At 43.9% G+C, this 13,397-nt stretch overlaps 2 protein-coding genes across 9 annotated transcripts in view; one reads left to right on the top strand and one right to left on the bottom strand.

Annotated features, from left to right (window-relative positions):
* Window positions 1-13,397, top strand: part of LOC147056179 (uncharacterized) — a 232,473-nt gene that overhangs the window by 81,309 nt on the left and 137,767 nt on the right. The gene's annotated exons all lie outside the window — the stretch shown is intronic.
* plcg2 (phospholipase C, gamma 2) overlaps window positions 1-13,397 on the bottom strand; it is a 125,544-nt gene that overhangs the window by 44,589 nt on the left and 67,558 nt on the right. For 7 of the 8 annotated variants that reach the window (XM_085913781.1, XM_085913783.1, XM_085913779.1 and 4 more), the window contains 7 exons: window positions 10,227-10,427; window positions 7,343-7,465; window positions 7,089-7,269; window positions 3,516-3,584; window positions 3,326-3,435; window positions 3,133-3,244; window positions 2,961-3,033 (listed from right to left, as the gene is read on the bottom strand). In XM_085913781.1, the coding sequence (XP_085769907.1) occupies window positions 2,961-3,033; window positions 3,133-3,244; window positions 3,326-3,435; window positions 3,516-3,584; window positions 7,089-7,269; window positions 7,343-7,465; window positions 10,227-10,427 (869 nt within the window). The remainder of the gene's footprint in view (window positions 1-2,960; window positions 3,034-3,132; window positions 3,245-3,325; window positions 3,436-3,515; window positions 3,585-7,088; window positions 7,270-7,342; window positions 7,466-10,226; window positions 10,428-13,397) is intronic. The other variant, XM_085913780.1, reaches the window with a different exon arrangement.

Raw genomic sequence — 13,397 nt, forward strand, 5'->3', positions numbered from 1 at the left:
ACGCTTCAATCTCTGGGTCGAAGTCACTGAGGTAGTTAAAGAAACTCCTCGGTGGCAAGGCCCTGGGGGTGGTTGAGATCCACCCGGAGTTCTTAAAGGCTCTGGATGTTGTGGAGCTGTCATGGCTGACAGGCCTCTACAACATAGCGTGGACATCGGGAAGGCAAACCTTGGATTCAGGAGGAGCAGTGTGGCTTTCGTCCTGGCCGTGGAACAGTGAACCAGCTCTACACCCTTGGCAGGATGCTCGAGGGTGCATGGGAGTTAGTCCAACCAGTCCACATGCGTTTTGTGGACTTGGGGAAGGCGTTCGACCGTGTCCCTCGGGAGGTTCTGTGGAGGGTGCTTCGGGAGTACGGGGTTCCGAGCCAATTGATAAGGGCGGTTCGGTCCCTGTATCCCCGATGCCAGAGTTTGGTCCGCATTTCCGGCAGTAAGTTGGATTCGTTCCCAGTGAGGGTTGGACTCCACCAAGGCTGCCCTTTGTCACAGATTCTGTTCATAATTTTTATGGAGAGAATTTCTAGGCGAAACCAAGGCGTTGAGGGTGTCTGGTTTTAGGACCTCAGCGTGTCTCTGCTTTTTGCAGACAACGTGGTGCTGTTGGCTTCTTCAAGCCGTGATCTTCAGCTTTCACTTGTTTTCAGCCGAGTGTGAGGTGGTTGGGATGAGGGTCAGCACCTCCAAATCAGAGTCCATGGTCCTCGGTCGGAAAAGGGTGGAATGCTCTCTCCGGATCGGGGATGAGATCCTGCCCCAAGTGGAGGAGTTCAAGTATTTTGGGGTCTTGTTCACGAGTTAGGGCAGGATGGAGCGCGAGATCGACAGGGGGATCGGTGCAGCATCGGCAGTAATGCGGACTCTGTACCGGTCCGTCGTGGTGAAGAGAGAGCTGAGCCAAAAGGCAAAGCTCTCGATTTACCGGTCGATCTATGCTCCTACCCTCAACTATGGTCACGAGCTACGGGTCGTGACCAAAAGAACGAGATCCAGGATACAAGCGGCCGAAATGAGTTTTCTCCACAGGGGGTCCGGGCTCTCTCTTAGAGATAGGGTGAGGAGCTCGGTCATCCGGGAGAGACTCGGAGTAGAGCCGCTGCTCCTCCACATTGAGAGGAGCCAGATGAGGTGGCTCGGGCATCTCATCAGGATGCCTCCTGGACGCCTCCCTGGGGAGGTGTTCCGGGCATGTCCCGCCGGTAGGAGACCCCGGGGATGACCCAGGACGCGCTGGAGAGACTATGTCTCTCAGCTGGCCTGGGAATGCCTTGGAATCCCTCGGGATGACCTGGATGAAGTGGTTGGGGAGAGGGAAGTCTGGGAGTCCCTCCTAAAGCTGCTGCCTTCGCGACGCGACCCCGGATAAGCGGAAGAAGATGGATGGATGGATGGATGGGTTGTTGCCGTAGGCTTTAGTGCAGTTATGCGTCAGCAGGGTGAAGAGCAGCGGACTGAGCACGCAGCCTTGAGGGGCCCCCGTGCTCATCCTGATGCTGCTTGAGACATTGTCGCCAACACGTACTATTGAGGGCTCTGACAGAGGAAGTCCAGTAGCCCAGTTCGTCAAGTTTAATCAGGCGGGGGGGAGATATCTGGTAACCTCAGCCACCTACTTGGCACGTGCCTCATCACAATGTGATGGGTGGGTGGAGAAGGGGAAAAAGCGCAATGACACGTAAATAAATGTACTCATCAGCTCAATGAGCAGCCCCACTCATTCTTTCTTGTCAGACATAAACAAAAATGTATCTTTCTATGAGAGCATTCAAGAATATAATGAGTAGTTGAAGTGCTCTCAATGGTGTTGGACTCCAAATTACTCAATGAGATTGTTTTTTGGTTGTTTTATTTGTTTATCCCATGCAATCGCATAATCAGTTCCCTGGACAGCGCTTCTCTCTTGTCCCTCCCGTCCTGTCAGGCAGCATTAACAATGATTGTCCGCACCTACACCCATTTTCACACCTGCTCCCAGCTCATTGGCGGCTTTATAAAAACTCCAGCACACCCAGCCCTCACTGTCAATTTGTTCCACGTTGCTATCTGTTGCCTGCCTTCCCCAAACTGACTCACGTTGCTGACCTCGCCCATTTATCTGTTACTCGACCCGTGCATGACTTCTGCCTGGCCTGAACCTTTGCCCGTTATTCAACCGCCAATTTTGCCTACGCCCTACCTGCTTGTGTTTTTCGTTCTCTGCCCGGGTACGACTTTCTCCCTGTCCCCGACCACGAGCCTGCTCCAGCCTTGCCAGCTTGGCTGATGCATCCGCTCCTCTCCAATGCCTGTGACCCACTTCCCATTTCCCTCCTATTCAATGAACAAGAGTACTGTGACGCATTTGGTTGTCCTATCTGTCTTGTCACAATTTATTTGGGCTTTGCACCTTTACCGTTGCACTTTCATGTCCCAAGTCCTAAAAGTTTTCTGGTTCTTTGGTCAAACAAGAAATAATACAGTCACAACAAAATTAAAAGTGAGTCAAAGCAAACATAATGCTACTTTAAATGTTTTGCACTTCATTTGTATATCCTTAGTTTCCTACCTTAGTCCGACACCTACAGCAGATTGCTTGTGTTTGCATATTTCGGAGCACAGTTTTTTTTTGTTTCAATGCATTAAAGAAAAGTACAATTCAAGCAGTTTGTAGGGTGATAGCATCACCTGGATATTTGTCGGATGGAATGAGAGAAAACAATCAAGAAATGCTAATATGCTAATTTTGTTAGGGGAAGAAAATAACTATGAACGTTTCATTTTTGTAGCAATGAACTTAGCTAAAAAAAATTAAACTCTGAACTATGAATTGAACAACTTAATTTAAAATTTTGTGAGCTTAACTAGTTTGTGTAGAAGATGATCTTTCCCAACACCGTCCCCTTCCGGGATCACGTAGTCATGTTCATTGTTTTGAATTGTACATTTAGATGGTGTTAGAAGGGAAAATACATTGTACTCACAGTTTTGTATGTTACACTTAGAGATATCCACCACACCTTTACATAGTTCACCCAAGGGATTATCTTCTATACCCTGTAGTTAGATCACAATCACTCAAGAAATTTAGTATTCATACCACCAAACCTCCATTTTTCTTATGACCTTAAATGTTTGGGTGTTTTTATAACAAACCTGTTGTCCAAAATCAAGTTTGGTGCTGTTGGACACTTCCTCAACATAATTGGATGGGAAAAAAAGGTGCACCTTTCCACCATGGTCTCCTTTCCACCTAGAATGTGAAGAGCTATGTTTTTTTTATTTTTTTGTGTTGTGTAGTTTTGTATTTGGTCATGTCAAAAACAACAGTGTGCAAGACGGGACTCACCATCCATCATTGTCTTTGGACACATTATGTATCAAAGCGTCTTTATCGAAAGTGAGTTCATCAGGCCTCATAGCCTGGTAGCTATAAACAGCCCTGACAGTGCTCTTTGGCTTAGGTAATAAGCATACAGTGTGTTAGGCATAATACCAAAAAAAATAAACTAAAATATTATTAGCAATCCAGTACATACCAGTGATGACTCAATCTCATTGGGTTCCACATAAGTCTTCATTTCGTACAGTGCAGCAGTGCTGTTATCCTGTCAAACAGAATACATTGTAAGATACTATTCTTTGCAGAGGCTATAACGAAGTCTGAATAAATTAGAATAAAGTTAGCACTCCTGCCTCACATTACCAAGGTTCTGTTTGATTCTGTGCTACAATGCATAATCATTGTTATGCATGTTAACTGAAGACTCCAAATTGCTCCATGGTGTGAATGTGAGTGTTTAGATATATCCTTTGATTGACTAATGACCAGTCTGAGGCGTACCCGAACTTTTGCCCAAAGTCAGATGGGATAAGATAAACCTCACTCGCAACACTGGTGATGAAAAGCGCCACAGAGAATTGAAGGAATTTTGAAGTAATTTACGTCTAAAGTGCTTACATTAATATTTGGTACGCAGCTGTCATTTAGATGAATAAAAAGGACACAAGTTAAATGCCTTGCTATTTGCAATAATACATGTAGCTCTTATATCCTGATAAGTGTGAATGGCACTGTGAGGATTTCTGGAAAAACACCAGAGTGACTGCAGGTGCTGGGTGTCTGCAGAGGGACTATTAGTCAACAACAGGAAAAGCTTTCGACACGTGGGAGAAGGTGACCACAGAAATGACAGTTGAATTCCACACCCGAATAGTCCCACGGAGTTAAGACAACACAACTCCATATTTGAAAACGTCTGATCCTTGAAAAGTGCACAACTCACCCACGGCTGGCAACAACAGAACACACACGCATGCACACACGCGCACGCACGCACACACACACACGCGCACGCACGCACACACACACACACACACACACACACACACACACACACACACACACACACACACACACACACACTTAGACACGCCCTTTTTAAGAAATGTACCGTATTTTTTGGACTAAAATTCGCTCCGGAGTATAAATCGCACCAGCCACAAAATGCACAATAAAGTGGGAAAAAAACCCCATATATAAGTCGCACCGGAGTATAAGTCGCACTTTTGGGGCAAATTTATTTGTCAAAATCCAACACTAAAAACAACAACAACAGGCTAAACGATACGGTATGCTAACGTGACATATACACAAACAAGGAGCTGAGAACGGGCCTGACATAACATTCTGAGTTATTCAAATAACTATTACATAAATAACACGTTTATCAAACCTTCTGTGTCACTCCAATTCATTAAATCCATCAATCGTCTTTTATGTAAACAATGCCGCGTATGCGCCGCACCGCTGATGTCGGACTTGTCATGAATTGCAGTTCTAATTATTCCACAGGCCCATATAACGATATATAAAGCATATATCAAATAACTATCATATAAACAACAATATTATCAAACCATCTGTGTCACTCCAAATCAATAAATACATCAATCAAATTCCTCGTCCTTTATGTCTACAACGCCGCACATGCGCCACTGACGTCAGCCTCGTCGTTATTCCAAAGATCATGGCAATATATAACTATATTGTAGCGTTAACAAAGTACCAGGAAAAACGTGGGTTTGGTAAACGGCTCTTTAAGTGAAAAAGAAATCACTGTACCAGATGCAGTGGAACATCGTGACGTTTTGGTGTATGTAGTGTAGTTTTGTGGCCCTCTAAAACCGATGGCACTATGACTAATACATTTTGTCTCATGTTTTGTCTAATCTGGTATAAAACGTTTGAAAGAAGGATAGGTTGCAGAAAGAATGCGTTAAGCTCCAAAAAAGAAATAGGAAGTCACAAAATAAGAAGGTAACATAGAGGCAGATACACGATGAATTGTGTCGTGGCGTAAAGGAAATGTGGAAACAGAGAAAGAAAAATTAATAATAGAAGAGCCAATTTGGAGAGAGAAAAGGGAAGCAAAGTAACAAATAGAAAAGGAGATGCATCTTACGTTAATGGGGGGCCACTGATTTAGCAAAATTCCACGAAGAACACGACCCATTGACCAATGTAATATGCAGGTAAACACAGTAACAGGGTTAAATGACAAAACAACATTGTATCCAACTCTGCCAACAAATTAACAATCATTTCTATTCCTTAGGCACCACCAGGAATTCCACTTGCCACTTAGGAGACACCCGGTATGATGGCACCGATGACATTCAGGAAATACGTACCAGACAGCAAATTTAATCTCACAACACAACTTTCTCAGAGCCACGTGGTGCAGGGTTGAAGCCCATTCCTAAATGGCAAATGTCCACTCCAGTTTTTTATGGTACCCGTGAGCGGGCCCCTCACAATTTGGTGACAGATCACCCCATCCACTGACTGGTCAAAGAAAACACCCTCACGGTCATCACTTTTAATCTGGATGATGCCAGACGCATTAACAATGATGATTACAATAGCGACTGTGACACTGATGATTTGAATGGCAGTATGGATGCATAACGAAAGGCAGAAGTGGCGAGTAAGAAAAAGTTTTCAAATGTTAAGTACTATAATGTTTAACAATAAGTGTTTTCTACAAATGCCTCAATTAAACAAAAGAGCCCTGGGGTGGATTTCAGATATTACAGCTTTAATGGCAGGACAGAAACGTGGCAGTGGCCTGCCATGTTGTGTGGGGGCGGTTACTCACACAATGTAATAAAATGTAGAGAGAACTGCGCAGTTAACTGCTGGTCAGAGAAAAGAAAGCTAACAAATATAAATTGCAAGAACAGCTGTTAAAGCTTTGCTTGAGCAGAGCACAAGAGGAGGCTACAACGGCCAAATCACAAAAAGGCAAAGATAACATGATGGTTTGAACTGAACAATCTCATTGTGGCTGTGGTGGGAGCCGTGGGTGTGGTTATGGAAAAGAAGGAGCTGGAGAATTTCTAGTCCATATTCCAAAAAGAAGAGTTGTTAGTTGTGTATGCCCATGTTAGTCAGTAAAAAAGGTGTGTTTTACCATTTCTATTTTTTTGTTAGAAACAAATTTGTTGAACTTGCACCAGAACTGAAATAGGTACGTTTTTTAATCACTTAGCCTCAATTCACTCACTGCTACAGTCTGCTGGACAATGCCTGACATTGTCAACCCCATTGAGGAAAATCTTGTGACAGTTCTTAGATGTGAGACTAAGGTAAATGGTAAATGGTACTTGTATACTGCAGAAGAAAACGTAAAAGAACAAAAAAATATTTGAGGGGACATGCTCAGTAACACGTTTGCATTTGTCTCATGGCGCTGTGAAATGACGTATCATTTCAGCCTACGGGTATCTCACTGGACCAATTTAAAAGTCCATATGCATTGACTTGCCACTCAAGATTAATTGCATTATTTTCAGTGAGTTAATTTGCAGCATAATTAATTAATCAATGAAGTGACATCCCTCATATTATCTTAATAACATAACGTCCTAACTCAATTTTTTTTTTTTTTTTGCCAAAGTCAAATTTTTGCAAGAAATGACTCTCCATAGTCCAATGCAGATGTTTCATAAATGCCTAAAGAAAACAAGATAAATTTAACAATTACGTTATTAGTGAGACAGTTTGAAAAAAAGTTTCCCATCCTCATCTAATTTCACAAGAAACTCACTGTACTGAATCGAGCCACTAGGTCAGGCGTGACTGGGTATTGCAGCTTGGTCTTGCGATAAAGTGGCTTCTTCTTAAAGTAGTTTACCAGCTCCACAAGGCTCTCAAACTCAGTTGTTGTGCCAAGCAGGTAAACACTGCCTTCCTTCTGGATCCGACAGTGTTTCACCTTACCATCACCCCTGAGAGACAGAATTGTAGTTTAGTAGAAAATAGAGTTAATTAAGAAAATTTAGTATTGGCATGCTGCACAACCTGAACGTGATTGCAAAAGAGTCTGGGTCTCCCTCTCTTTGTCGTATCAGAAAAGCTCCATCTCTTGGAATTTTCAACACATAATCTTCAGCCTCACCTCTGCTCAAGTTTTTATAAAACCACCTAACACAAAATACAAAAAACTTAATTATACTTTACACTTATACATTTTCCACATTTTATTGTAGAATAATAAAGTTCCAAGGACTACCCTTAAGAAACAATTTGAATTTTCAAAAGGAGCAACATTTAACATCAGTCCAGCGATACGATAAGGGCGTGAAAGGTGACAATGAGTCGAACAGCCCATGAAAGAGACTGGATATGACACTTTTTTCCCAGTGGATATAAAATATCTACATATCTTTGTTCAAACACCAGGTTTTTCGGACATAGAACTGTTTGACCAAGATAAACCTTCTAAAATACTTTCCATTATTTTAGTTTAGCCTTACAAAAACAAACATTTTCTGGAGGGGAAGTAAATCAATTAAAAATATGTGGTTGGACAAGTGTGCACACCCTGCTTATAAATGGCGATGTGTTAACTAGTCACAACTCATGTTAAATGGTTGATTGATTGATTGATTGATTGATTGATTGATTGATTGATTGATTGATTGATTGATTGATTGATTGATTGATTGACTGGTTGAAACCTTTATTGTCCCCTCTGGGGAAAGTCAGTTGTCAAACAGCTCATGACGTTTAAAAAGAGGAAAACAGAAAAACAGAGTTCACAATGCAATAAATACAAACACACTGCTGGTCCAATAAATATGCAGTGCAAGCTGGTACGTAGTTTGCTAAAGTGCATCATGTGCAGATAAAAAGTCCCAAGTCAGTTAGCCTATCAACTCTAGCTCCAGGTCTCCCTATGCCTGCTGGCCTGGTTGTAGAGTCAGAGTACAGCTGGAATAAACGACTGTCCAAATATCTTTGTTCTCTGACGGGGGATGACAAATCTGTCGCTGAATTTGCTCCTCATCCCCGTCAGCTCGAGGTGCAGTGGATGGGAGGGATTGGCCAACATGGCCGCCAGTTTTTTTCCCCATCCTCTGTTCAACCACCACCTCCAGGCTGTCCAACCCGGTACCACAGAGTTGGTCTTCTTCACTAGCTTGTTCAGCCTGGTCGCATCCCTGCCACAGATGTTGCCTCCCCAGCAGGCCCCGGTCGAGAACAGGACACTGGAGACCACTGACTGGTAAAACATTCTCAGTACCCTATTACAAACATTAAACGACCTCAGCCTTCTCAGGAAAAACATCCTGCTCTGCCCCTTCCTGATAAGAGCCTCGGTGTTGTCGGTCCAGTCCAGTTTGTTGTTAAAGTGTACCCCCAGGTACCTGTAGGAGTCCACTCTTTCAACTTCCACTCCCTTGATGGTGATAGGGGCTGAGGTCCCTCTCTTCCTCCTAAAATCCACCACCAACATGGTTTTGCTCATGTTGAGCAGGTGGTTGGTGTTGCACCACTTCACAAAGTTCCCCACCAGGGCCTTGTCCTCCTCTTCCCTGTCATCTGTGATATATCCCACAATAGAGGAGTCATCAGAGAACTTCTGGAAGTCAGCACATACCTGTCACTGTTTAAGGTGGCTTTTTTTCTTTCTAGTAAAACCCTGAAGATTTTTTTTTTGTTCATAACTTCATCAACCTTCACTAAGGCCTCAGTTCCATCTGAATCTTGGGGAAAACAGCCCCAAAACCTGATAGTCACCGTTTGCTGTAAATATGGCATTTTCTTAGCAACGAGCTGTGTTGTGTTTGTACCAGTCACATGCAATCAGAAGTGCCTCCCCTGCCATCATGAAAAGCGGAAAAAACAAATTCAATTGTTTTTATTATAAAGTCATTTTCCTTTTAATTTCAGTAGTTCTGTATCATTTTGAACCCAAATCGCTGAATTTTTATAGTTATTTCAAAACCGAAGATAAGGAGCCAACTTCCTGCCTTGCCTCCTCTGAGGATTGCGTAATCACATGGCTGCCTATGCTGACAGGCTATGCAGTTAGACTGAACTGTCTGTCTCTATGTCGCTGTTTAAGTGTTCAAACACTGTGGCTATATTAACTAATTTCCGTAGTTAAACTGATGTATATAATATCTAATGTTTTTTGTCATGTCTGTAATGTCGTGTTTCTTTAGATGAACAAAACAGCTTTGAAAAGAGACCTTATGGAGGCAATAAAAAAAAAAGGTTCTCCAGCCTTATGGCAGGGGGTGCTAGTGATCCCGGGATCCAGTTAAAATTTACAGTGAACAACTGAGGAACAGTCGCCAATTTATTTTGTTTTACATTCTCTTTTTTTTTTTTTTTTTTACATTTCGTTTTACAATGGAGGATTACATATCTAAACGATATTCGATTTTCAACTATGGATTTTTGTTCGAAGCAGGAGGTCATCAGTAAAGTAAGAGAAACTCCGGAGTTAAAAGGTTTGATTCGGACAATGGGACTTCGTCAGTCATGAACCTCACCGCACGTCACTGGTTTGTACCAAATGTACTGTTTGAAATTGGAGCCAAAAACCTAACCCTGATTTCAGGCTTTTGCCATTGGCAAAATGTTTGTTCCAAACACTGCTCATAACCAAAAGAACACCATACATACAGTAAAGCAAAGTGGTCAATTTAATGATGAAACTAATTTTGAAATGGTTTATCTTGGTCTCCTTTTTTATATATCACAAAACCTGGCATTTGAGCAGGCTTTTAAAGCCATTGCATATTCCATATTCACAAAAACATGCATCATTACTGTAATGAAGGTGATCAATAATTAATTAAACTTGGGGAGTATCGTTAAAATGAAAGAACAAACAGAAGTATTTCACATGTACATTTCGTTTTTACGAAAATATAAGTTGATCATGACGAACCCTTGCTGGAGATGTGGGTTTGGATGTGGTACTGCATCTGTAAGACGCAACTCAAAGTCTTGACAGCGCAGTGGGTTCTCTCTGTAGTGTTGTATCAGGGCATACACACTGGGAAATTGTACGTTTGCTGTCAGGTAGTAGTATGTGTTTTGTCCCTCTGAAAGAGAACGAATACGGCAATGCTGGACTCTCCCGCTGCGCCTAAATAAATGTTGGTAGACAATAGACAAGAGATTAAAGTTTGAAAAGCACTAAAATACATCCAGACATTCCTCTCGAGTTCCTCATAAATGTCAACACTAACTATAGGAGACGTTTTCGTCACATTTGTATCATAGCTGAATGTCAAATTTTTGTAGCAACACAATCCATGTCATGATTGCTAAGAATTCAATGAGCTATAATAAACAGAGCCAAACACAAACAACAGCCTTGGAATTTAGCTGCTGAAAAGAACTATGCAAGTTAACCCATCCAGCATTTGCCGCAAGGATTATTTATCACATTTTATCACGTGAACCAGATTCTACCAGTGGCCACAATGTAATGTGAGATTCTACATACAATGTTGATGATGATGATGACCCTAACCTCAACTTTATTTATCTCACAGCGGGGAAATTTACTTGTCACAGCAGCGTACAAGAGTGCAAGAATAGAATAGAATAGGAGATAAGTGTCAAATGTAAAAAATTATAAATACAAGAGCCACTAGTAGCGGTAGAGACGAACCACATGATCAGGTGCCATGCATGTTGTAAAGTCTGACAGCAGTGGGAATGAAGGACCTTCAGAATCTTTCCTTCCTACACCGTGGGTGTAATAGTCTGCTGCTGAAGGAGCTGCTCAGGGACCGCACAGTGTCATGGAGGGGGTGAGAGGTGTTGTCCATGATGGATTTTAGCTTAATTAACGTCCTCCTCTCACCCAAAACCTCTATGGAGTCCAGAGGACAGCCCAGGACAGAGCTCGCTCTCCTGACCATCTTATTTAGTCTCCCCCTGTCCCGGTCCGTACTGCCCCCACCCCAGCAGACCACAATGTAGAGGATGGCTGTGGCCACCACAGAGTCATAGAAGGTACCGAGGAGAGCCCTGCTCACACCAAAGGACTTCAGTCTCCTCAGCAGGTGGAGGCGACTCTGGTCCTTCTTGTCCAGGGAGTGAGTGTGATCAGTCCAGTCCAGTTTGTTGTTAAGGCGAACACCCAGGAATTTGTAGTTCTCGACTACCTCAATGTCCGATCCCTGGATGTTCACCGGAGTGAAGTGGGGTGCCGTCCTCCCGAAGCTCATAATCATCTCCTTCGTCTTGTTGGTGTTCAGCTGAAGCTGGTTGAGCTCACACCAGCTGACAAAGTCCTTGATGACCTATTAGTTGGCTTGTGTTCGTTATGTCTTCATTTGTGATAGCCATAGTATTCTTTTGTTCAGACAAGTTGTAAGGTCTTACCTTAGTAGCTTTTTCTGAATGTTTCGGCAGTAACCTCCACCGACCTTGCAACTTGTCTGAACAAAAGAATATTAGGGATATCCTTGACGACTGTCCTGTATTCCAGATCGTTCCCCTTAGAAACAGATCCAATAATGACCGTGTCGTCGGAGAACTTCTGGATGTGGCAGTGTGTGGTGTTGTGGGTGAAGTCCGTAGTGTACAGGGTGAAGAAGAAAGGAGAGAGCACCGTACCCTTGTGGACAACTGTGCTGCAGTGCACCACGTCAGACTCACAGCGATGTAACCTCACGTACTGCGGCCTGTTGGTGAGGAAGTCTGTAGTTTATGCAGCCAGGCGTTGGTCAACCTTCTCCATCTTCATCCTGAGCAGTGACGGCTGGATGGTGTTAAAAGCATTGGAGAAATCGAAGAACATGATCCTCACAGTGCTCCCAATGTCCTGCAGGTGAAGCAGTGATCTGTGCAGTAAATAAATTATTGCATCGTCCACCCCAACACGAGGCCGGTAAGCAAACTGCAGGAGGTCTAGCTGCGCTCCCACCAGTGAACGCAGGTGACCCAGGATGATCCTCTCCATAGTCTTCATCAGGTGAGAAGTCAAGGCAATAGGCCTGAAGTGGTTAGGGTCCTTGGGGCGCGGCACCTTCGGTACGGGGACCACACAGGAGGTATTCCACAGGGCTGGAACTTTGTTAAGGCTCAGGTTGAACATGTGCATGACCACGCCACTCAGCTGGTCTGCACAGTCCCTGAGCAGTCTTGGACAGATGACGTCTGGGTCTGGAGCCTTCCTGACCTTGATCTTTCTGAGGTGACTCCTCACCTGAAGATCTGTAAAGGAGAGGGGAAGACTGGGGTGGGGGACTGAAGAGTGTCTTCAGTGGGTTGAGAGGGGGTTGGTGAGCTGGCTTGGGGGCTGGAGTGTTGAAGGTGACAGGCTGAGGTGCGAGCGGGGGGGAGCAGGCCGGGAAAGGTGAGGGGAAGGCAGAATCAAATCTGTTGAAGAACAGATTGAGTTCATCCGCCCAGTCCTTGTCCTCACCAGTTGGTTTCCGATCAACCCCTTTACCATGGCCTGAGATAGATTGTGATGTTCCTGGTGTTATTAAGCAACATTTCCTTCTGCAGTCTCCTCCTTTAGTTCTCCTTCCCCTTCCTGATCTTCAGCCGGGGTTCCTTTTGCACTTTACACAGCTCCATCACGTCCCCCGAACTAAAGGCTCTCTAACTTCTCATTAAGCAGAGCCTTTATCTCAGAGGACACCCAGGGTATGTAGTTGGGAAAATACCGCACAAACTTGGGAGGGCACAGTGGTCTCCACACAGAAATTAATATAGTCTGTAATGCAGTGGATCATGCTGTCAATGTCACTGCCATGGGGGCTACAGAGAGCTTCCCAGTCTGTATTTTCAAAGTAGTCCCTGAGCCTGGCAGTATATTCCTCAGACCACAACATCACAGACCTCCTCTCAGGTGGACGCTGTTTCACCACCGGGGTGTATTCTGCGACCAGATGAACGAGGTTGTGATCCGAGCGACCAAGTGTTGGGAGAGGGGATGAGGTGTATGCAACCTTGACATTAGCATACAACAAGTCCAAAGTCCTATTGTTTCTGGTGTGGCAATTTACATATTGCGTAAAGGTGGGGAGGGAAGAGGCCAGGGAAGCATGATTGAAGTCCCGGGAGATGATTGGGGATGCTGAGTTTGAAGCTT

Source organism: Syngnathus leptorhynchus, chromosome 6, assembly GCF_054491065.1.
Source record: "Syngnathus leptorhynchus isolate UIUO chromosome 6, UIUO_Slep, whole genome shotgun sequence".
Lineage (NCBI taxonomy): Eukaryota > Metazoa > Chordata > Actinopteri > Syngnathiformes > Syngnathidae > Syngnathus > Syngnathus leptorhynchus.